At 38.9% G+C, this 24,260-nt stretch overlaps 1 protein-coding gene across 2 annotated transcripts in view; it reads left to right on the top strand.

Annotated features, from left to right (window-relative positions):
* Positions 1-22,501: 22,501 nt before the first annotated feature.
* Positions 22,502-24,260, top strand: part of Nop58 (NOP58 ribonucleoprotein) — a 30,533-nt gene continuing 28,774 nt past the window's right edge. The window contains exon 1 of one of the 2 annotated variants that reach the window (XM_058578153.1): positions 22,502-22,771. Coding sequence is in view for 1 of the 2 variants with exons in the window: in XM_046462988.2 (XP_046318944.1) it covers positions 22,727-22,771 (45 nt within the window). In the remaining variant the exon portion in view is untranslated. The remainder of the gene's footprint in view (positions 22,772-24,260) is intronic. The other variant, XM_046462988.2, reaches the window with a different exon arrangement.

A 24,260-nucleotide genomic window follows, 5' to 3' on the forward strand; every position in this document is an offset into this window, starting at 1 on the left:
ATGAGACCCTGATAAAATAAAAAGGGGCAGACTGAGGGGTGATGGGGGTGGGGAGTGGCTCAGTTGTAGAGGGTTTGCCTAGCATGTTCGAGGACCTGTGTTCAATCCCCAGTACTGCCCCCCCAGAAAGGGGAGAGAGAGATTAAATAGAAGTATCACCAAACAAATGTTTTAACTAAATCACTGTATCTCATAAAACTTGCTATACGAAGTTGGAACATAAACATAGTCATATAGCTTGTTTTTCCTTTGAAATAAAAATAGTTAAACTACTAATTGTGTATGAAATCAGTGATCTATTAGTGAGAAATTATTTAGGGGACAGTAATTTGATTATATATCCTTAATTGACATATTCTAGGCATAAAAAGAGTGCAAATCTAAAACTAGTTCAATATTAATAATGTCAGTATTATTATTCTGAAACTATTGTATATCAATTATGAATAATGTAAATTTTATCTTTTATTTATTTATTTTTTTGAACCAGGGATTGAACTCCAGGGCACACAACCACTGAGTCATAATCACATCCCCAGCCCTGTTTTATATTTTATTCAGAAACAGGGTCTCACTGAGTTGCTTAGCTACTTGCTTTTGCTAAAGCTGGCTTTTAACTCATGATCCTCCTGCTTCAACCTCCAGACCAACTGGAATTAGTTACAGGAGTGCATCACTGTTGAGAGCCACAGCCGAAGGGGCCCCAGCAAACTTCCAGCTGCCAGCAAACTTCCAGCTGCTGGCTGATGATTGGCTCACAGCCGCCCCAGCAACTTCTAGCTGATTGGCTCCTCTGCGGTGATGCTCATTGGACTGTTTCCCTGCCCTTTCAGACCACGGAGCTGCTCATTGGGGGACTTTTTTGGCTCCGCCCATGTGACCCAGCCAATCGGCCTCAAGAGCAGGAGGATTGTGGGAGAGGCTTGTGGGAAGCCGGTGGTGGCAGTTGGGCTGTGAGGGTTTTTCCTGAGGAGCTGTTTTGTTTGGTGTGTGTGGTTCTAAAAATAAAGTTAGTTTCTTTTGACAAGTGGCTCCTGAATTGTGCCCAGCCAGACTGCGGCACATCACCACACCCAGCATATCTCTATCTTTTGAATGTCTGTAGGATCAATAGGATGCCCCCTAGTTTATTCCTGATATTGCTTGTTTGTACCTTCTCTTTCTTGAACAGCATCATCAGGTGGTTATTGTTAGTTTTTGTTTGGTAGTAGAGATTTAATATTGAGATAATTGATTTTTAAGTTTGTTTTATTCTAATATGTACATATTTTTTAAATGAATTAAATTTTTTCTAATTGTTGATGGACCTTTATTTTATTTATTCATATGTGGTGCTGAGCGTCAAACCCAGTCCTCAAACATGCTAAGCAAGCGCTCTGCCACTGAGCCACAACCCTAGGCCCTCTAATATGTACATATTTTTAAGGCGAAGAATTTTATTCTGTATAGTTTTGACTTCCTCTCAAAAACCTTGAGAGGAACCCAGCGATGCTTATCACTGAGCAATATCCCAACCCATTTTTATGTTTTATTTTGAGAAAGGGTCTCGCTAAGCTGCTTAGGGTCTCACTAATTGCTGAGGCTGGCTTTGAACTCACGATCCTCCTATCTCAGTCTCCTGAGATTACAGGCATGCATCACCATGCCCTACTGGGTATTGGTTTTATTAGTGATTTAAAAAAAACAACTTTGGCTTGCTTTCTTTACTTATTTTAAATGCTTCATGCATGCTTGACAAGCTTGCAATCTACCACTAAACTGCACCTCTAGCCCAGCTTTGGATTTCTTGATCTTCTATATTATAGGTTTTTACTATTTTATTTCTGCTTTTATCTTGTTTTCTTTTTCTGTTTTCTTTTTTTTATTATTAGTTGTTCAAAACATTACAAAGCTCTTGACATATCATATTTCATGCATTAGATTCAAGTTGGTTATGAACTCTTTTTCTGTTTTCTCTGGGTTTGATTGGTTTTCTTTTCATAGTTTCTTGATATTAATATTGAGATAATTGATTTTTAACTTTGTTCTTTTCTATATGTACATATTTTTAAGGCTAAGAATTTTATTTTGCACAGTTTTAGCTTCTTCTCAAAAAAAAAAAACCTTGACATGTTGTACTAATATTTTCTTTATTATTTAAGTAAAAATATTTTCTAAATATTCACTACAATTTCTTGTGACTCTTGGAGTATTTACAAGTTTATCCCTAATTTTCAACATATATAGTTTTTTTTATTTATTTGTTATTAATGTCTAACTTAATTTCACTGTGATCAAAGAACATCTCTATGATTTGAAATTTGTTGAAAATTGCTTTGTGCTAGGTATGGTGGTGCATACCTGTAATCCCAGCAACTCAGGAGGCAGGAAGATCTCAAGTTTAAAGCCAGTCTCAACAATTTATCAAGGCTCTCTCTCATAACTAAAAAATAAAAAGGGGTAGGGATGTGGCTCAGTGGTTAAGTGCCCCTGGGTTCAATCCCCGGTACCAAAAAACAAAAACTTGCTTTAAGTTCTAGTATATGGTCAACTTTGGTAAGTTATCCACATGTATACTTGGAAAGATTGTATATTCTTCAAGAGAATACTAATTTATGTCCCCTACCTCAATCAAAAGCTGCTTAGTCTCTTAGGCATTGTTTGTCTCTGAGCTAGAAGTTTGGGGTTGGCAAATTCCAGAAAGGGAAAAGTATCAACAAAGCAGGGCTTGCTTCTCTGGGTATACAAGTTAGCTTTTCACTAGTGCAAAAAAAATAACTGAGTCAGGCTGCTTCATAGAGAAAATAGGTTTATTTAGATCACAGTTTCGGAGGTTTGTTGAGAGCCACAGCCAAGTCGGGATGACGCCTGGAATTTTTGCCAGAAGGAGTGGTTGAGAGGTGACGCCAGCGAGCCATTAAGACGATGATAATTAAGTTAAGCTGTGTATAATTGCTGTGACTGGATGATGCTGGATTGAAGCAGGCTGTGTATTCAGTTGTGTGTGGACCCCTGCTGTGTGGCAATAGGGAGGCTCGGGAATAGGGCTGCTCCTGCTGCCTCTGGCGTCTGCTACTTTTGAGTTCTCTAAGTGGGGGGGGGGGTGTTCCTGGAAGGGCCAGGTGGGTGGCGTTCCCGGGAGTTCGGGCAATAAAGGAGTTCCTGTTTGAACCTACAAGTGCCTTGTGGCGGCTTGGTTATTTTGTGCCCAGCCAGACTGTGGCAGGGGTTAGAAGTACAACCAAGATGGCACAAGTTCTTTTTTTTTAATTTTTTTTGAGTTGTTGATAGACCTTTATTTATTTTATGTGGTGCTGAGAATCGAACACAGTGCCTCACACATGTCAGACAAGTGCGATACCGAAAAGTAAGAACTTGGTTTTGGTTGCATTACTTTAGGGCACGACAATATGTTTATCTCTTTTTGTGGTCTCTCTCTCTCTCCTTATAAATCCTCTAGGATCATGGAGACTCCACCCTTATTACCTTATCTAGTTTAATCACTTCCCAAAGACCCCAGCTCTAAACACCATAGTGGGATTAAGTTTCCACCCTCTTAATACCATTAACATGGGCTGGGGATGTGGCTCAAGTGGTAGCACGCTTGCCTGGCATGCGTGCTGCCTGGGTTCGATCCTCAGCACCACATACAAACAAAGATGTTGTGCCCGCCGAAAACTAAAAAACAAATATTAAAAAAATTCTCTCTCACTCACTCACTCTCTCTGTCTCTCACTCTCTCTCAAAAAAAAAAAAAAATACCATTAAGACTTTAGGGATTAAACTCCTGCATGAGTTTGGGAGAACAATTATATTCAAAACATAGACTGAGTTTCTCTCTACTCTGGGCTCATTTTCTCCCAAATCTTCATTGCCTTGGTAAGTCTCAGATGCCTTAATACTAGTATCTTCCATTATTTCTTTTCTTTGTACTGGGAATTGAACCCAGGGGTGCTTAAGCACTGAGCAACATCCCCATCCTTTTTAAAATATTTTATTTAGAGACTGATCTTGCTAAGTTGCTTAGGGCCTCCCTAAGTTGCTGAGGCTGGTTTTGAACTTTCAATCCTCCTGCCTCATCCTCCTGAGCTGCTGATATTACAGGGATGCTCCACAGCACCCAGCTCCATTCTCTCTTTCTGTTCACTTTTTCTAATGAGTTTTAATAGGACAGTTAGTCCAAAACAATATAGTCTCCCACTGCAATAAGCAGAATTTCCTAGGAAACCTCAGCTCTTGAAAGAGCTATACTGATTCAAAGAAACCATAATTCCAGATTGAAAAAGTCTTCAACTAGGGAGTTAAAAAAAAAAAAAGGAAGAAAAAAGAAAACAAAATTTCAGCCCCTACCTTTTTCTGAGCAGAAAGTACGCTACCTAAGTTGATCAAACCTCCCAAAAGGTATGTTCTACAACATTCTCTTCAAGGAGACTAACAAAAAAGGAAAACCTCCCAGATAGCAGCAGCAAGAATACTTAGAGAATGATAGACAAAGGAATCTTTCTGCTGGGCAATAATTAAGGCCTAAACAAAGACCATATTCCACACAATAAAGATAAAGAATCTTTGGAGCAGTGACTGCTATTGATTCCCATATTCCTTTCCAAATAAGTACTTCATTGTACTTGCTCCATCCCTGTTCCACCATTGCATACTGAATGTATGGTGCAAATATCTTGCCTCTTTTAGCTCATATGTCTATAGATCAAGAGAAAAACATCCAAGCATACCAACAAGATTGTCCCATAGTTCCCTGATGCAGAGACTACTGTGCATTACCCAGAAATCCTTGCTTTTTAATTTGATGCTATACCTGAATGGCACTTTAGGTTTATCTCCCTAGGAGGATAGTAAGCATATCTCACCAGCAGGAAGGAGAGTAAACAAAGTGTCTATCACCAGAAGGGCAGATGGTGGCATTTATGAGTACTGCTTACAAAACAATTTATGCTCTTGTTATGATTTAGATATGAGGTGTCCCCCAAAAGCTCATGTATGAGACAAAAAAAAAAAAACAAGTTCAGAGGTGAAAAGTTTGGATTGTGAGAGCTTTAACTTAGTCAGTGCATTAATCCTCTGATAGGGAATAACTGGGTGGTACCAGTCAACAGGTAGGGTGTGGCTAGAGGAGTTGGGTCATTGGGGGCATGACTTTGAGGTATATATTTTGACCTCTCTCTGCTTTCTGATTGCCATGTCCTGAGTTGCTTTCCTCCTCCACACCTTTCTGCCATGATGTTCTGCCTCAACTTGGGCCCAGAGCAATGGAGTCAGCCATCTATGGACTGAGGCTTCTGAAGTCCTTAGTGCCAAATAAACTTTTCCTTCTCTAGAATTGTTCTTGTCAGGTCTTTTGGTAACAGTAATAAAAAAGCTGACTAAAACAACTCTCAACCTTCAAGGACTACATTTCCTGGATCCCCTATGCTTCACTGAGGGCATGTGGCAAGTAATACCCAAGGAGTTCTAACTAATGTCATTTACAGAAGAACATGTAATTGACAGTGTGAGAGCCTCTGAAACTGTTTTCCTCTGGTGCAGAGTTCCACATCTTTGGAGGTGGTGGCTGTGCCATTAATCTAGGAGCCTGAGTGACTATGATGAGAACAGTACCCTTCTCATGCCAACATATAATAGACACATAGTGTGAAAAAGAAATCTGAAACCATTATTGTTTTAATCCACTGAAAATTTAGGACATAATTTGGCCTTTTCTAACTAATGCAGTCTTAATGAAATCATAAGCACTTCCTCTGCACCAACATTATAAACAATAATTATCCACCTAAACTACATCGATACAGAAAAGTGCCATTTGTGTAATTCTCTGTAAGAAAAAGATTTGTTTTAGTAAATAAAAGGGCAAATGAAAACCACAATAAAATACTATGTCATACTCATTAATATGGATAATAAAATATGGAAAATAACAAATATGGTGAGGAAGTACAGAAATTATAACCCTCATACACATTTAGTAGGAATGTAAAATGAGCCAGCAGTTGTAGAAACCAGTGTGGTAGATTCTGAAAAAGTTAAGCATAGAATTAACACATGACCCAACGATTCCACTCCTGGGTGTATAATCTAATGAAGTGAAAACATATTTCTAAAAATGCCAGAAGGTTGAAATGATTCCAATATTCATCAATGGATGCATGAATATTCCATGGAATAGCCATACAATTATTCAGCCATAACAAAGGAAGTAAGTGCTGATACACACTACAACATTGAAGAATACTGGAAACATGTGTTAGGCAGTTTTTCATTGCTATGGTCAAAATAACTGAGAGGAGGAAAAACTTACTTTGGGCTCATAGTTTCAGAGATTCAGTCCATTGTAGGCCAACTCCATTCCTCTGGGCCTGAGGTAAAGCAGAACATCACAGGAGAAGGGCAAGGCAGAGGAAAGCTACCGGGTTCATGAAACCAGGAAGCAGAGCAGGAACAAGATGTCATCCCCAAGGGCATGATCCAGGTTACCCACTTCCCCTATCCACACCACACCTACCTACTATTACCCCTAATAATCAATTCCAATTATTAATTCAAGTCAATTAATCCACTGATGAGTTTACAGCTTTTTTTAAAAAAATTTTTTTAGTTCTAGGTGGAAACAATATTTTTATTTATTATTATTATTTTTTAATGTGGTGCTGAGGATGGAACTCAGTGCCTCATGCATGCAAGGCAAGTGCTCAATCACTGAGCTACAACCCCAGCCCCTGTTATAGCTTTTATAATCTAATCATTTCAACTCTGAACACTGCTACATTGTTTAACATGAGCTTTTCAGGAGACATCTCATATTCAAACCTTAACAGTTACCCTAAATGACAGAAGCCAGGCACAAACGTATGTATATTGTATGATTCCTATTTATTTATTTTTGTGATACTGAGGAATTAAACTCAGGGGCACACTATCACTGAGCTACATTCTCCATTCATTTTTATTTTTTAATTTTTTTTAATATTTACTTTTTTAGTGGTAGTTGGACAAAATATCTTTATTTTATTTATTTATTTTTATGTGGTGCTGAGGCTGAGGTCGAACCCAGGACCTCTCATGTGTGAGGCCAGCAGTCTACTGCTGAGCCACAACCCTAGCCCCTCCTTTTTATATTTTTATTTTGAGACCAGGTCTTACTAAGTTGTCAAGGCTGAACTGGAGCTTGCAGTCCTCCTGCCTTAACCTCCTGAGTAGCTGGGATTACAGATGGGCGCCATGGTGCCTGGCATGTGATTCCTTTTATATGAACTACATCGAATAGACAAATCCATAGAAACTAAAACAAATTAGTGTTGCCGGAGATAGAAGGAGTAGAGAATTGAGAATAATTAGTTACTAGATACAGAGCTGGGTAATGGAAATATTCTTAAACTGGAAAGAAGTGGTAGTTGCACAGAATAATAAACATACCATATGTCAATGAACTGTATACTTTAAAATGGCTAGCCATATGGTATGTGAATTTCATCTCAATAAAAAATTAAAGACTGTATATAAATTCCAAATATATCATTTTAATCCAAAAAGCTACATAGAGAAGTTTTTTAAAATATTTTTTTAGTTGTAGATGGACACAATATCTTTATTTATTTATTTTATTTTTATGAGGATTGAACCCAGGGCCTCATACATGCCAGGAGAGCGCTTTACCACTGAGCCACAATCCCAGCCCCTACATAGGGGAATTTATTATGCTAGAAAAAATAAAAATATTTTTTTAGTCTGGATTTTCCTGATTTATCTTCAATTCACAGTTCTCTCCTCAGTTGTTTTCCATCCATGTAATTCTTAATATGAATTATAGGCATGTTACACATAATATTATAATTAATGATTGAACACAGACATGACATTGTATGAAGCTGAGAAATTCCTGCTACCTAGTGATGGGATAGCTGCCTGTGTTGGTCAGCTTTCCTTTACTGTTTAAAAAAAAAGGCTAGGGATATAGCTCAGTTGGTAGAGTGCTTGCCTTGCATGTATAAAGCCCTGGGTTCAATCCCCAGCACCACACACCCACACACACAAATACCTAAGATATTCAATATAGAAAGAGGAAATTTTGCAGTGGTGTACATCTATAATCCCAGGGACTTGGGAGGCTGAAGCACGAGGGAGGGTTGCAAGTTTGAGAGAAGTCTCAGCAGCATCGTGAGACCCTTACTGATTTAGCAAGACTCTGTCTCAAATAAAAAATATAAAAGGATTGGGAATGTAGCTCAGTGGTAAATCACTCCATCCCATCCCTCAAAAAAGAGGAAATTCTTATTTTGGCTCAGTTTGGAGATTTTATTCATGTTCAGTTGGCTCCATTGATTTGGGGCCTTTGGTGAGGTAGTACATCATGGTTGGGAATGTGTGGTGAAGGAAGAAGCTTCCCTTCTAGGAAACTTCTGTCCCACAATTCCCTTCTAGGACACAGCCCCAATGACCTAACTTCCTCTCACAAAGCTCAGTCTCTTAAAGGTTCCACCAGTTCTCAATTCCCAATAGTGCCACAGGCTAGGGAACAAGCCTTTAACACAAAGGTCTTTGGGGACACTTATCCAAACACAGCATAGGGTCTAGAAGCAGTCAGCATTTCCCACCTGCAAACCTCTAATTTTTTATTCTATTTCCTTCTATTTCTACTTATAAATCCATGAATTCTTTTCTGATTGCATCTATTCATTTTAATATCTTGCCAAATACTGTTAAAAATAATCATGTTAAGTTTCTATTTTTCTATTCCCTTTCCCCAGGATTGCTGACTCAGTAGACACATGGTCTGCTGCTCAAGTAACCTCAGGCAACAACTTTGCCAAGTGTTCTACCACTGCATCTCTGGGCATACCTGCTGAGAGCCACAGCTGAGTCAGAATGGCCCCTGGCATTTTGCCAGAAGTAATGGTTGAGAGGCAAGCCATTAAGATGATGATAATTAAGTTAAGCTGTCTATAATTGCTGTGACTGGATGATGCTGGATTGAAACAGGCTGTGTATTCAATTGTATATAGACCCCTGCTGTCCGCCTCAGGCACCCGCTACTTTGGAGTTCTCCAGGGAATTCCTGGGGAGTTCGTGTTGGTTGGTGAAGTTCCCATGGAGGGAGTTCCACTTGGTGTGTGGTGTTCCTGGGAGGGCCGTGTGGGCAATAAAGGAGTTCCTGTTTGAACCTACAAGTGCCTCGTGGCGGCTCGGTTATTTTGTGCCCAGCCAGACTGCAGCATTTGGTGGCCCGTGCAGGGAACGCCTGAAGCTTGGAGGTAAGTGAAATTGCTCGCCCCTGAGGGAAGGCGAGAGAATGGGTAACCATTTAAAGATTCTTCTTTCATTTTGTTTCCCTTTTGTTTTAAGTTGCTAGTCCCTGGAGATGGGTGGGATGGAAGAAAAACCTCTCACATCTGAGGAAAAACTATTTGCTTCTGAGGAAAAGATAGGGAGAAAGGACAGATGGACATTTCAGGAGGATAGAAAGGCTGATATAATGAATTTTTGTTCCATATTTGTTTCATTTTGTCTCGGTTTTATTTGCATTATCTTAGTGAGGGATATCTTTGTCACGGAAATATGGAATTAAAAATTAGTAAAAAACAAATCGAAAGAATGTTAAGTAAATTGTTAGACGAAGGAGGCACCCCAGTAAAATCAAGAACAGTTAGGGCATACGTTGAAGATTTAAAAAGGATAGAAAAGGAAAGCCCAGGAACTCTGCCAGTTGGCACATTATTGTTATGGTACAATCTTGTTTGCTTAGTCAAGGAGAAGACATTTTAGATCAAGAAAAAGAGGAGGCCTCTCGAGATAGTCAGAAAGGGGAAGAAAGTTTAGAGCAGAAAAAGCCATCAGGGGAAAGTTACAACAGGAGACTGCTACTAACACCTTTCTATCACGAGAGGGCGTAAGTGTCCAACCAACAGCTCCATCTATGGAGACAACATATGCTGGGGGGTGCCCAACCCCCGTAGTTGATAGATGGGATCCTGAGACAGGACCCTCAAAGATTGGCATGCCCTGTACTTGAGCAGGCAGGAGGGCAGCGAATTCACCATGCTCTAGATTTCAAAACAGTGAAGCAATTAAAAGAGGCTGTAACCACCTATGGTCCCCAAGCACCCTTCACTGTAAGCATGGTCAAATCCATTACCAACTTGGACATGACACCAGCAGATTGGAGTAGTATGTGCAAAGCTGTGCTAAATGGAAGACAATACCTGTTATGGAAGGTTGCCAAGAGGAATTTTGCACAGAGACAGCTAGGCGAAATGCAGCAGCCAGTTATCCTCAGAGAAATCTAGATATGTTGTTAGGAAAAGGACCTTATGAGGGTCAGCTGCAACAAATTGCATATGATCCTGCTATATACTCACAAATTGCTGCAGATGCAGTTAGGGCATGGAAGACTTTACAAGGACATGGAGATTTACAAGGTCAATTATCTAAGGTAATACAAGGAGCTAATGAACCTTACACTGAATTTGTATATAGGCTTATTCAAACAGCTACCAGAGTTTTTGGGGATACAGAGCAAGCAATGCCACTAATTAAACAGCTAGCCTATGAGCAAGCAAACAAATGGTGCAAGGAAGTCATTAGACAATGGAAACATGAAGATTTAAACACATATATTAAATTATGTAGAGACATTAATGAACAAGGGCAAGTCTTGGCAGCTGCAGTACAACAGGCTTTAGATGCCAGGCCAAAAACATGCTATAATTGTGAACAAACAGGACATTTTAAAAGGAGTTGCCCCATAGGAGGAGGGTTTAACAAAACTAGGTATCAAAGGGGTAGAATACGGGGTATTTGCCCACGATGCCATAGAGGGAGACATTGGGCTAATGAATGCTGTTCTCAAACCACCATAGAGGGTACTCCATTATCAAAAAATGGACAAGGACCAGGTGTTTACCCACAATATCATGGAGAAAGGCATCGGGCTCCATTGCCAAAGAACGGACAGGGGGGCCCAATGCTCCGGAGTCCACAACCACAAATATACAGGGCACTGGAGGAACCCAGCAACACCACCAGGGTAGTGCCCAGGACACATTGTCCATTAGATCTCTCATCAGACAAACAAGAGGGAGTGCAGGGCTGGACATCTATGCCTCCGCCAGAGCAGTACTAACTCCAGAGATGGGAGGTCAAATCATTCCCACAGGGGAGAAAGGACCTCTTCCCCAAGGAACAGTAGGCTTATTATTGGGACGCAGTTCTTCTACTCTAAAAGGACTTATGATAAGTCCTGGGGTAATTGATCCCGATTATGAAGGTGAAATAAAAATTATAGCCAGTTCTCCAAGGGGTATATCAGTAATTTCACCAGGAGATAGAATAGCACAGTTATTAATAATACCCAGCCTACATGATAAATTTTCCAGCCATACTATAGAAAGAGGTTCCAGGGGATTAGGCTCCACAAGTGTAGATTGGGCTATGCTTTCTTTAAACTTACATTCTCGCCTCATGCTAAAACTAAATGTTCAAGGACATGAATTTAATGGGCTACTGGATACAGGTGCAGACCTTAGCATCATCTCTCGTCAAGAATGGCCAAAACATTGGCCGTTACAACAAGCCACTCAAACGCTTCAAGGCCTAGGAGTGGCAACTAATCTCCATAGAAGTGCAATGGTATTAGATTGGAAGGATCCTGAAGGATGTGAAGGAACTATACAGCCATATGTATTGGATCATCTTCCTATAAATTTATGGGGATGAGATGTCCTAGATCAATTAGGTTTGACATTAACAAATAACATCAATCCAAATGCGCCCACTATTATGGCTAGACAAGGTTTTAGGAAAGGAAAAAGATTAGGAGAACAAGAACAAGGTTTAGCAGCACCAATACAAATAGACCAAGGAACAGACAGACATGGATTGGGTTTTTAGGAGCGGTCACTGAGACAATAAAAATTACTTGGAAATCAGAAAGACCAGTATGGGTTCCTCAGTGGCTCCTGACTAAAGAAAAGATACAAGCAGCCCATGACCTGGTCAAACAACAATTAGCAGAGGGACATATACAACCTTCCATACCTCCCCATAATACTCCCATTTTTGTCATCAAAAAGAAATCTGGTAAATGGAGATTATTGCAAGATTTAAGAGCCATTAATAATGAGATGGTTATTATGGGACCTGCTCAATCGGGGATTCCTCAATTGTCTGCTTTGCCAAAAACCTGCTATGTTTTAGTTATAGATATTAAAGATTGTTTTTTTTCAATTCCAATTCATCCTGAGGATAGTCCACGTTTTGCATTTACTGTCCCTGTGTTGAATCATGAAGGTCCTGATCAGAGATATGAATGGAAAGTTCTCCCTCAAGGGATGGCTAACAGCCCAACTATGTGTCAAATTTATGTTAACAAAGCAATCCAGTCACTTAGAAATCAAAATCCTGAACTACAAATATTTCACTATATGGACGATGTATTATTAGCACACAAAGATAAGAACACATTGCTAGAATGTTATGCCACACTCAACAAACTTATTAAAAAATTATAATTTAGAGATAGCAATAGATAAAGTACAATTAAATTTTCCAATTAATTATTTAGGAGTTCTATTATCCTCAAACATGGTCTGTCCACCAAAAATTCAAATACGAGTAGTTCAACTCAAATCACTTAACGACTTTCAAAAGTTATTAGGAGACATAAATTGGATAAGGCCTTATCTAGGCATACCTACAGGAGAGTTGGGACCTTTATTTGATATCCTAAAAGGTCCATCAGATCCAAATTCACCCCACATGCTAACACCTGAAGCAAGAAAGACATTAAAAATCATTGAAACATATATGGAAAATATGCATTTGGATAGAATTGATATAAGTTTGCATTTATTATTTATTGTACTACCAACAAAAAATATTCCTACAGGAGTATTTTGGCAAGAAGGTCCATTATTATGGATACATTTATCTTATTCTTCTAACACTATTCTTACTAGGTATCCTGAGGCTGTAGGACAATTAATACTCAAAGGAATAAAAGCAGCAAAGGAAGTGTTTGGAATTTCTCCCAATAAAATTATTACTCCATATACAATGGATCAAATTGATGAGTTAGCTAATGAGTTAAATACTTGGGCAATAATCATGTGTAAATCTAATGTTTCATTTTATAACCACTTACCATCCAATCCTTTGTTGTCTTTTTGGTCTTCTCATCCTGTAGTTTTTCCAAAAATGACCAGAAAAACACCTATCATGAATGCTCCAAATATATTCACTGATGGGTCAAATAATGGTACAGCAGCAGTAGTTGCCCCTGATCAAACTTTTACATTTTTAGTACCCAAACAATCAGCTCAAAAGGTAGAGCTTAATGAAGTATTACAAGCTTTTGTGATGTTTAAAGATTCTGTATTTAATTTATTTTCCGATAGTCAATATATAGTTAATGCTATAGTATCCCTTGAAGATGCTGGTAGGATTTCCCCTTCTTCTACTGTTTTCTCTTTGTTTTCCACTATACAAAGTCTAATCTGGGACAGAAAAGATCCATTCTTTATAGGACATATTAGGGCACATACAGGATTGCCTGGAGCCCTTAGTTTGGGCAATGATTTAGCAGATAAAACTACACATGACATACATATTTTTTCTATGCTAGAAGAAGCTACAAATTTTCATAAATCCTTCCATGTCAATGCAAATACTTTAAAAAAGCATTTAAAAATAACTAAGGAACAAGCTAGACAAATAATAAAACAATGTCAAAATTGTGTGACCTTTTTACTACAAGTTAATCTTGGAGTCAATCCTAGAGGACTGATACCTAACCATATTTGGCAGATGGACATCACACTCTTGCCAGAATTTGGAAAATTAAAATATTTGCATGTTACAGTTGATACTTCTTCTGGATTTTTGATGGGCTCCCTTCATGCCGGAGAAAAAACTAAAGATATTATAGCTCATTGCTTACAAAATTTTGCCACTGTGGGCGTTCCAAAACAGTTAAAAATAGATAATGGCCCTGGCTATACTTCTACCTCTTTAAAACAATTTTGCTCATCTTTTGGCATTACTCATACAACAGGAATCCCATATAATCCACAGGGACAAGGCATAATTGAAAGAGCTCATCAAACTATTAAAATGTACTTATTAAAGCAAAAAGAGGGAATTGGGAAGGGGTATATATCCCCCAAAGATAAACTTAAAATAACCCTTTTTACTCTAAATTTTTAAAATTTGGATTCATCAGGGCTTAGTGCTGCGGAAAGGCACATGTGTCCAAAAAATGTATAGAAGCCCAAGGTACTTTGGAAGGATATTCTAACAGGACAATGGAAATGTCCTGACCCAGTGATTGTCTGGAGTCCAGGGTCTGTTTGTGTGTTTCCACAGGGAGAACAGCAGCTGATTTGGATTCCAGAGAGATTAACTAAAGTGATTTCTACAGGACCAAAAAGAAGATGATTTGGCTCAAATCCATAACAGCTGATATCCTTACATCTGCAATAGTGGTTCTCCCACACCTGGAGGCTAATGAATAATGAACACCATTAAAGCCTATTTCAAATGTAAAAAACCTTGGGGCTTGCTTGTGGGAATCTTCAGACCCATATGCAAGTTATAGGAAGAAGGATGAGATATCAAAAGAAGATTCAAACCCAGGTGGTAACCAGGATGCTTTTTTCAATATCTATTTTATTATTGCCCTTTCCCACATCATGAAGTTCTATTTTATTTTTTGAGCTCATACAGACCTAGGTTAATGTTTTTCTGATCAGTTCTATATTTTGACTGTGGAGTTTTTAAACATTGCAATGGAGATTTCACCTGTGAAAAGCTACAAGGCCTTTACTATTGTCTTATGTGTTGTATGTTATGTGTGCACATTTCTCTTTTGTGTTGTATGTCTGTATGTGCATATGTGCATATGTCCATATATCATATATGAGGAGCGCTCATGAAAAAAATGGATCCGAATTTTTTTTTATTCACGTGATTTAAATGGTTTAATTTAAATTGGGTAAACAGCTGTTGAGGATTGTTTTAATATGTGAACAAATAAGGAGGTTAACAGATCTGTTTGTTTACTTTCACCTTTCCTTTTCATTATATTTAATAATTCTGTTCAGGATAATGTAAATTTTTCAGAAAATTGTTTTCTTAGTACCTGTTGGAATGTTACATAATTTTATTTTAGCCATCGTTGCCAGAATTCCTATCTTCATCCCAGTGCCCGTGAAGACAAAGATAAAAACAAACTACAGCCTCTGCGATAGCTATCACAACAAACTGTATAAACTGATGCATCAATGAATAATGTAACTCAACAAGTGATGCTCAATCAAGGAGTCGATTTACTTTGGGAGAAAATGAACATATTAATAGATTCCTCTGCTTTGAACTGCTCCCAGAACTTACCTGGACTATGTATCATTTGTATGCATTGTGAACTATCTGTTGGTGCAGCGAATTGTGGTAGTGCTGGAGTATCTTTGCTGATGGTGTCATTGATGGTCAATTTTTCCAAAAGGAGCCATCAATTGGCTTGTTGTCGTGGCATTTCTGTATCCCTCTCCTTTCTGCTTGTGATGGTCGTTCAGCTAAATTCTGGGGGCCAACAGAGGTGAGGCAAAGAACCTCACCCCCCCACTGGTGCAAAGGCCAAATTTGGGGGGCAACAGAGGTGAGGCAAAGAACCTCACCACCCCACTGGTGCAAAGGCCTGTCCACAAGTATGCCTGTATGCTGGACCGGTAGTCAATGACGGGTAAGACCCAATTGCAATGGTACCAACCTAAGACAGGAGGCTGATGCCTTGAGGTCAGTTCATCTGATGACGGGTATGGTCCATATGTAGTATTGGACAACCTAAGACAGGTAAGGTCCCTAAGCCACATGCTTGATGTTTAATTAAACAGAAGGGGGGAGATGCTGGAATGGCCCCTGGAATTTTGCCAGAAGTAATGGTTGAGAGGCAAGCCATTAAGATGATGATAATTAAGTTAAGCTGTCTATAATTGCTGTGACTGGATGATGCTGGATTGAAACAGGCTGTGTATTTAATTGTATATAGACCCCTGCTGTCCGCCTCAGGCGCCTGCTACTTTGGAGTTCTTGTGGGGATTCCCGGGGAGTTCGTGTTGGTTGGTGAAGTTCCTGTGGAGGGAGTTCCACTTGGTGTGTGGTGTTCCTGGGAGGGCCCTGTGGGTGGTGTGCGCAGGAGTTCGGGCAATAAAGGAGTTCCTGTTTGAACCTACAAGTGCCTCATGGCGGCTCGGTTATTTTGTGCACATCCGGACTGCGGCACATACCATCTTTCATCTACTGATATCAAATTCATTGTAGTTCACCATGACCTGCTATATTAATGGTGTATGTTTAGTTATGGTTTGTTTTTGTATTTTTAAAATTTACTTCAAGCCATTAATAAAACCAAGGAAAGCCTCTAACTTTATCAAGCCTACGTTTTAGAGAATTTTTCTAACTCTTCATATAATTTTATTTTAGGAAGATAATGTTTGTCTTAAAATGCACCCAGGGTTTTTTTTTTTTTTAATAAGATGCAGGAAGACATACAAACACTGTCATAAAGGAAGAAGTTTTTATATTAGCAGTTTCCTAGATGTTGGAGGCACAGCATATGATGCAGAGTCACTGACACCAGGTTAAGAGATGAAGTGAGAAGACGAAAGCTTGGGTAAAATATTTTATTGTGGTTTTCTCTGTAAGGACACAGGCCAGACAGGGTTAGCAAGCTGAGCATGTTTAAGATTGGACAGTCTGAATAAATCAGAGACCTCTGAGCTACCAGAATCATCCCTAGTTGTCTGATACCTAGACATCGCCTGAATTAGAGTTGGATAACAATGTTCCAGACTGCAGGAGTAGTTGGTGTTATGGTTTCACTATTAGGTGTGCCCCCAAAATTCATGTATAAAACAATGCAAAAACATTTAGAGATGAAATTGTTGGGCTACAAAAGGTTTAACCTAATCAGTGCATTAATCCTCTGATAGAGATTAATTTGTTGGTGATTGTGGGCATGTAGGTTATGGCTGGACTAGGTAGGTCCCTGGGGGTGTGACTTTGAGTTATATATTTTATCTCTGCTTTCTTTTTTTTTTTTATTTTTTTTTTTATTTTTTTTTATTTTTTTTTTTTTTATCTCTGCTTTCTGATCATCACACCTTGAGCCAATTTCCTCCACCACACCCTTTCACCACATTGTTCAGCCTTATCTCTAGCCCTGAGGAATGGAGCTGGCTGTCTATAGACTGAGACCTCTGAAACTGTGAGCCCCAATATAAACTTTTCCTCCTCTAAAATTGTTCTTGTCAGTATCTGTTTTGGGTTGAGGCAAGGAAAAAACTGACTAAAACAATTGGTTTGCATATCAAAGTCATGCTCTCAGAGAAATCCTTTACCATCTCTAGGAATTGGCTAACCCTGAAAGGAGCAGTCCCTCCCTGGGTTCTCAAGTTTCCAAGATGTCAAAGCATCATTAAATTTTAAAAAATTAAATAATTAGTACATCACTATTCTCTTAGAATAGAAGACCATCTCATCCTACTACATTATCCCTGCCTTTTTTTATATATACCAGGGATTGAACCCCAGGGTGCTTAACCACTGAGTCACATCCCTAGCCTTTTATTTTTAATTTTTTAATATTTATTTTTTTAGTTGTAGTTGGACACAATACCTTTATTTCACTTATTTATTTTTATGTGGTGCTGAGGATCGAACCCAGTGTCTCCTACGTGAGAGGCGAGTGCTCTACTGCTAAGCAACAACCCTAGCCCCTATTTTTAATTTTGAGATAGGGTCTTGATAAATTGCTTAGGGCCTTGCTAAGTTGCTGAGGCTGGTTTTGAACTTGTGTACTTCCTGCCTCAGCCTCCTGAGCCACTGAGATTATAGTTGTGTACCACCTTGGCCCTTTACATGGATCACCCTTTTCTATTTAGCAAGACTCAAATCATAGGTCCTTTGGCCCATTTTCTAATTTCCAAATACACATAATTCAGATTAAAAAAAAATCAAGACTTTGCCCACTTTTTTCTTCCTGTCCTCCTTTTCCTCTTCCTCCTTCTCCTTGCGGTCTCCTAAATTATTTTAAAGAAAACTCCAGACATCATTTCATCTCAGAAAGCATTGTTTAAAAATGGATAGTGTTGTAAATTACCACATTTTTCTAGGTAACTAGAAATAAAATGATTCTTCTTTTCTAAAAGAATAATTAGTCAGGTATGGTGGCACATACCTGCAATCCTAGCAACTCAGGAGGTTGAGGCAAGAGGATCATACATTAGAGGCCAGCCTGGGCAACTTACAGTGACCCTGTCTCAAAAAAACTTTAAAAAATGGGCTAGGGGTAAGACTTAGTGTTAGAATGCTCCTGAGTTCAAAAATATTTTGAAAGAGATTATAAACTCCCGGAGGGCAAGGAATCTTTAAGGTATAGCAGAGATGGTAATGCCATCAGGGCTATACCATGATGTGACCAACAGAGATCAGAAACTCAGTTTTACCCATAGACCTAGAGTTGACTAGTTCAGAGGAAATGGTTCAAGATCTTAAGAAACTGATGAAAGAATGTTACTATGTTTTAGGTGGTCAGAGATGAGATCTTCTTGTATTGCTTGGTAAGATTAAACAACACAGCTCACCCATATCCTCTGTGTTTTCTGGGTAGACTAACCTCCAGACTTTTACATCTGAATGTTGAAGAAACTTTTTAGCTAAAACAGGAACTAAACTGAAATAGATACCCTTGATTTACATAGAACCCACAGGGTAAAGTGAGAAAAAGACATTGAGATTCATACAAGGACTAGCTTGATGGCAGGAAGATTTCAGAAAATGCAGGACTGGAGAGAGAAATAATAGTCAAGTGAGGAAACCATCATGCATCCAGGGCGTGGTACATGTCTATAATCCCAGCAGCCAGAGAGGCTGAGGCAGGAGGATTTCAAGTTCAAAGACAGTCTCATCAATTTAGCAAGGACCTAAGCAACTCGGCAAGACCTGGTCTCTAAGTAAAATATAAAAAAAATAAAAAAGGGCTAGGAATGTGGCTCAGTGATTAAGTACCCCTGGGTTTAATCCCCAGCACCGAGAGAGAGAGAGAGAGAGAGAGAGAGAGAGAGAGAGAAATGACCAGAAGTTTGATCATGTTTCTGTTCATCTTCCAACATGTGTTCTAATTGCCTCTGTTTCCTCCAAACACCCATGGGCTCTGGAAGAAAGGAAAGGGCTTTAGCCAAAAGAAAAAATGTCACAAGTGGCCAACACCTCTGAAAGAACAAGATAGGAAACACAAAAGTTGCTTCCCTGGAAGCTGGAGAGGTATGTGCAATAGATGATGATATAGATATGTGCTTGTATTTAGTAAAGCGGTAGCAGTTGACCAAGCATAGGACTGGAGGGAGTACTAGCAGATAATAGAGCAAAGGTATCAAAGCTATAGGCAGTAGGTCAATAATTATATGATACAAGTGATCGCCATGTCTATCTTCTGAGTATTCCTAAAGGAAACAGTGAGGGAGGTTGTGTAATGCTGGATTACTCAACTTTTCTGAGGAAAATGAGGGTAATAACAAGTATACCTATTTCTTAGGTTTGTTGCCTAGGATTACATCATATAACAAACACTTGAAACAAACATATCAGTTGTTACATCAATAAAAACGTTAATTTATTAAAATGGTTACAGTGACTTACAGTCACTCTAATGCAGGTCCTACTACTCTGGGAACATACCAGACATACTCCTGCATCAGTGTTTGACTATGACATTCTTTTTGCCTGGAGAACTCTTTCTCTAAATACTTTCATGGCTAGCTCCTTATTTCCCTAAAGTCATTTACTCTAATGTCACTTTATCAAGTTCTTTCCTGATCATCTTGGAATACTTTATTTTCTTACCCTGCTTTATTTTCTCTGTAACATAAAGTTTCATCTAATATACTATGTATTTTACTTTTGGTTTTCTGTTCCACTTCACTAGAATATAAATTCCATAAAGTATGGATATTTTTAAAATGTGTATGTGTCCCCTCCTCACCAGCCACTGCTAGGTCTTTAGTGCCTGAAACAGAGTTAAGACAGTCAAATATCTGTTGAATATGCAAAAGATGTTCACTAACCAGAACATTCTCTACCTGATACTAGGCATAAGGGGGGTCTGTGAGCATAATGATATCTTTTATTATTCTCATAAAGTCTTGAAAAGTACCTGAAGCTTCTACTAGCCCCTTGAAATAATTTAAACCTTTGATTCATTCATTCTACTCACTCATTTATTCATTCACTAGTCACATTTAAATATGGCAGATACTAGCTATTACCAGGGATTAAGTGACAACTTTTTTTTGAGAGGAGAGAGAGAGAGAGAGAGAGAGAGAGAGAGAATTTTTAATATTTATTTTTTAGTTTTTGGCAGACACAACATCTTTGTTTTTGTATGTGGTGCTGAAGATCGAACCCGGGCTGCACGCATGCCAGGTGAGCGCGCTACCGCTTGAGCCACATCCCCAGCCCAAGTGACAAATTTTTAAAAATTTTTAAAAAATATTTTTTAGGGAAGCGGTTCAATGGCAAAGCGCTTGCCTGGCATTGAAGCTGTGGGTTCAATCCCCATTCCGAAAAGAAAAAAAAAATTTGACAGATAAATGAACCCAAAGGGCTGGGATTGTGGCTCAGTGGTAAAGTGCTCGCCTAGCACTTGTGAGGCCCTGGGTTTGATCCTCAGCACCACACAAAAATAAATAAATAACATGAAAAAAAGTTAATAAAAATTAAAAAAATATATATTTTTACTTGTTGATGTACCTTTATTTTTTATTTATTTATATGTGGTGCTGACAATGGAACCCAGTGCCCCACACATGCTAGGCAAGCGCTCTGTCACTGAGCCACAACTCCAGCCCACAGTGACAAATTTTTATGACAAACTTATATTCTAGTTGGAACAGAGATGGAGTTGAAGTGTACTGAGAAAACAGAAGAACCATGTGTCTCCTTACTGTCATTTCACTGTGTGAGGTATATAATATAATATAATATATATATATGTATTTTTTTTTTTTCCTTGAAGCCCTGGGGATTGAACCCTGGGCCTCACACATGCAAGCAAGTGCTCTATCAGAGCTAAACCCTAAACCCAGGAATAAAAGCCCTTGTTATCTATACTCATTCATATTTTATTTCTTACACTTCTCTATGCTATCTCCCCTTGACCTAGTACTATTTAATAAAGCATTAAGACTCTCATTTTTCCCTTGCAAAAGGGAGTTTCCAGACAATTACTGCATTTGGCTGAGATCCAAATAAAAAATCAGAGTCAGCTCTGAAGAATCAAATCGAGGTGATTATGTAAATGGCAGTATGCAAGAGCAAAATCTAGGAGATGCATGGTGAAGAGATTTTATTGAGTAAGTGGTTTCATTTTATTTTAGATAAATAAATGATACAAAGCTTTAGATGCAAGGAAAAAATCTTACTTCCTGCAGGCATTCATTCATTAAAAATTTAGAATTACCTAATGAGATCCTAGTTCACAACCAGCACAACATAATGCTCTATATGAGCACACACACAAAAATGTAATTTAATAGATTCCACTCTGTAGCAAATGGCGCTTTTGTTAAGGAGACAAGGCAGAAAAATATCATGAAGATAAATAAAACTATAGAGAAACAGTGCATCCACCTCAGCCCCCATTCGTTGAGCTATTTTGATTTTTCTTGACTCTCTGATCACACTGGATTATAGCTAAGGCTACAATTAATCACTTTGTCTTCTCTCTATATCCCCCATCCTTTGATTTTACCTCACTTTCATCTTTTCTATTACTCAAATCAGGATTCTTTTGATCCCAGGCTGTGGAGTTGGAGAAAAATCAAATCATTTAGTGTTCCGTAATCTTCAGCAGGTTTCAATTTAATGTTTACAGGTAATCTGAACATAGGCTTGGTAAATGTGGTAGGAAATTTTAACAACTATTGGAAAACCTTAGGTATTTAAACCCAGTCACTAAGAATGAAAGGTCCCAGAAAAGCAGATTACATTGAGACAAGGAGACAAAGTCTAAATTCATACCCTGGAGTCATTTTAACACATACAGAAAAAACAGGAGACTTTTACATATATTTGAAAGAAATTTGTGCTATAAATCAGTTTGGGCAGACAGAGGAGACCAAGAATTCTCGCATATACCGTCATGGTGTCATTCGAGGCGTTCCCTTCAAGGTAAGGCTTGAGAGGGAGGAAATCTAATGGTACTATCTAGCATTTCGAATTCCAGATGTCTGAAACAGACTTGCACCGAGACGGCTCCACACTTCTTTAAAGGTGCGGGAAGAATTTAAAAATAATAAAACGCGAACACTTTTCCCTTTGATAACGCAGCCGGGTTGCAACAAAGCTCGTTTGGAGCCCTGAAATATCTCGCGACATTCTCGTGTCCCACTACTCCACCTCCTATGGCGGGAACATTCCGGAAGTGACTGCATTCTCTGCGGCAGTCTTCTGTCGGAAGTGACGTGATATCCCAGAATCCTTGGAGGAAGGGACGCGCTTACCTGCGTTCCTCATGCAGTCCAACGTGGGACGTTTAGCCAGCGTGGTCTGAGCTTTCACGGGAAGGCGTGGACGTTTGTGCTCTTATCTTCGGCTTAGCGGGCCTTTTTTGGCTGCGAAGTTGGTGGGTCTTTTTGCACTGGTACAAGAGCTCGTGGCGGCCCGCGCGGCGCCGTGACCTGGCCTCACTATGTTGGTGCTATTTGAAACGTCGGTTGGCTACGCCATCTTTAAGGTAGGTGGGAGATTGAGCCGTTGGAGGGGAAGGCCTGTATTGAACAAGCCAGAAGAGGGATAAAGGAGAGGCCGAAAGAACAGAGGATCGTGTGGATGCCTTTTAGGTCGCCGGGCTCGGAAAGGAAGTGAAAAGCCTGAGGGTCCGGTGTTGCGGTGAGCACGTGGCCCTGCCGTTTGGGCGACCCTTTCTGCTTTAGAGAATTTGGCTTAGTTGAAGAGGTGGACAGGAGCCGTGTTAAGGAAAGTTCTGTATTGTAAATTTTAAAAAAAGAAGGTTCTGCATTTATTTTAAAGAGATCGAGTTTTATTGGATTCTTTGAGCAATGATGGAAAGCTTTTAAACAGAGGAGTAACCTGATGTAATATGTCTTTTGACGAAGGTTATTCTATGTAAAGACTATGTTACAGGGAGGGAAGCAAGGATGTATTTGCATTAATTAAAACAAGTTGAGATTGCTTGTGTTGAAAGTTATGGAGGGGAACGGTGAGGACTCTAAAAGGTAGGAACTGACAGTTGGCTGATGGATCGCATGTGGGTTCTGGTTTAAGATGGTTAGATATGAAGGCTCTTGGCCATGGCTGCTGGAGATTTGTGGATCTGGGGTATGTGAAACTTGCATTGTCTTTTAAACTTTTAAATTAAATTGTGTAGATGGTACACTTCAGAATTTCAGGTTTGAAGATTAGAGGAGAAATCTGAGCTGGTGATACCAATATGAGACTTGGTTGTTTTAATAGGAAAAGTTTGCACGGAAATGGTTTAACAGTGAGACATTTGTATAGTGGAATGTTATTGGGGTCTTAGAAGGAAAGAGCTAGGTTGAGTGCTCACCATGTGCTAGTCAGGAGCTTTTCAAATATAGCAACGAAAAACAGTTTTCATATTTTAAGTGTGTGTGTTGATGTAAGACAAAAGTGTTAGAACATGGTACAGTTTCAGTTGTCAATCAAAAAACTCAAAAGTTTGTATTTGTCGTAGGAATCCGAAAGTACAGAAAACTTAACTTTTGACATTTGGAAATATACTTTTATGTGCATTTGTTATGTCATATACTTATTTTTTAAGGAAACCAATGAAATAATAATTTAAAGCCAAAATACAGCTTTGCTTATTTTTCTTGTCATTGGAGTAATCTGTAAGTAATTGCAGTATTAGCAATTTTAAGGAACTTTTAGAGCCTTCGTTCCCATTAGAGCTCTAAAATGTGTTTATTTTGCCTTTCTCCAGTCTTTTGGAATCTAGATTCTTTTTTTAGAATTCTGGATATGCCCTAAATTCTCTTATTCATATGATCTGTCATATTTTGAATCAGTGTCTATCAATGAGTCTGGTGGATTGATTTTAATGCTATTCTGAACTGGATGTTAGGAGGAAGCAGGTTTGCACAGTCTACTGGATGCCTCTGATTGTGTGAAAGGGAATTGGTTTTGCAACTGTCTGATTTCTAGATGTGGGTCATAAAACTAAAGTATACAACCGTGTCTCT

This window comes from Marmota monax, unplaced genomic scaffold (assembly GCF_021218885.2).
Source record: "Marmota monax isolate L192 unplaced genomic scaffold, Marmota_monax_Labrador192_F-V1.1 WCK01_AAM20220418_F8-fsc00095, whole genome shotgun sequence".
NCBI classification, from domain to species: Eukaryota; Metazoa; Chordata; class Mammalia; order Rodentia; family Sciuridae; genus Marmota; species Marmota monax.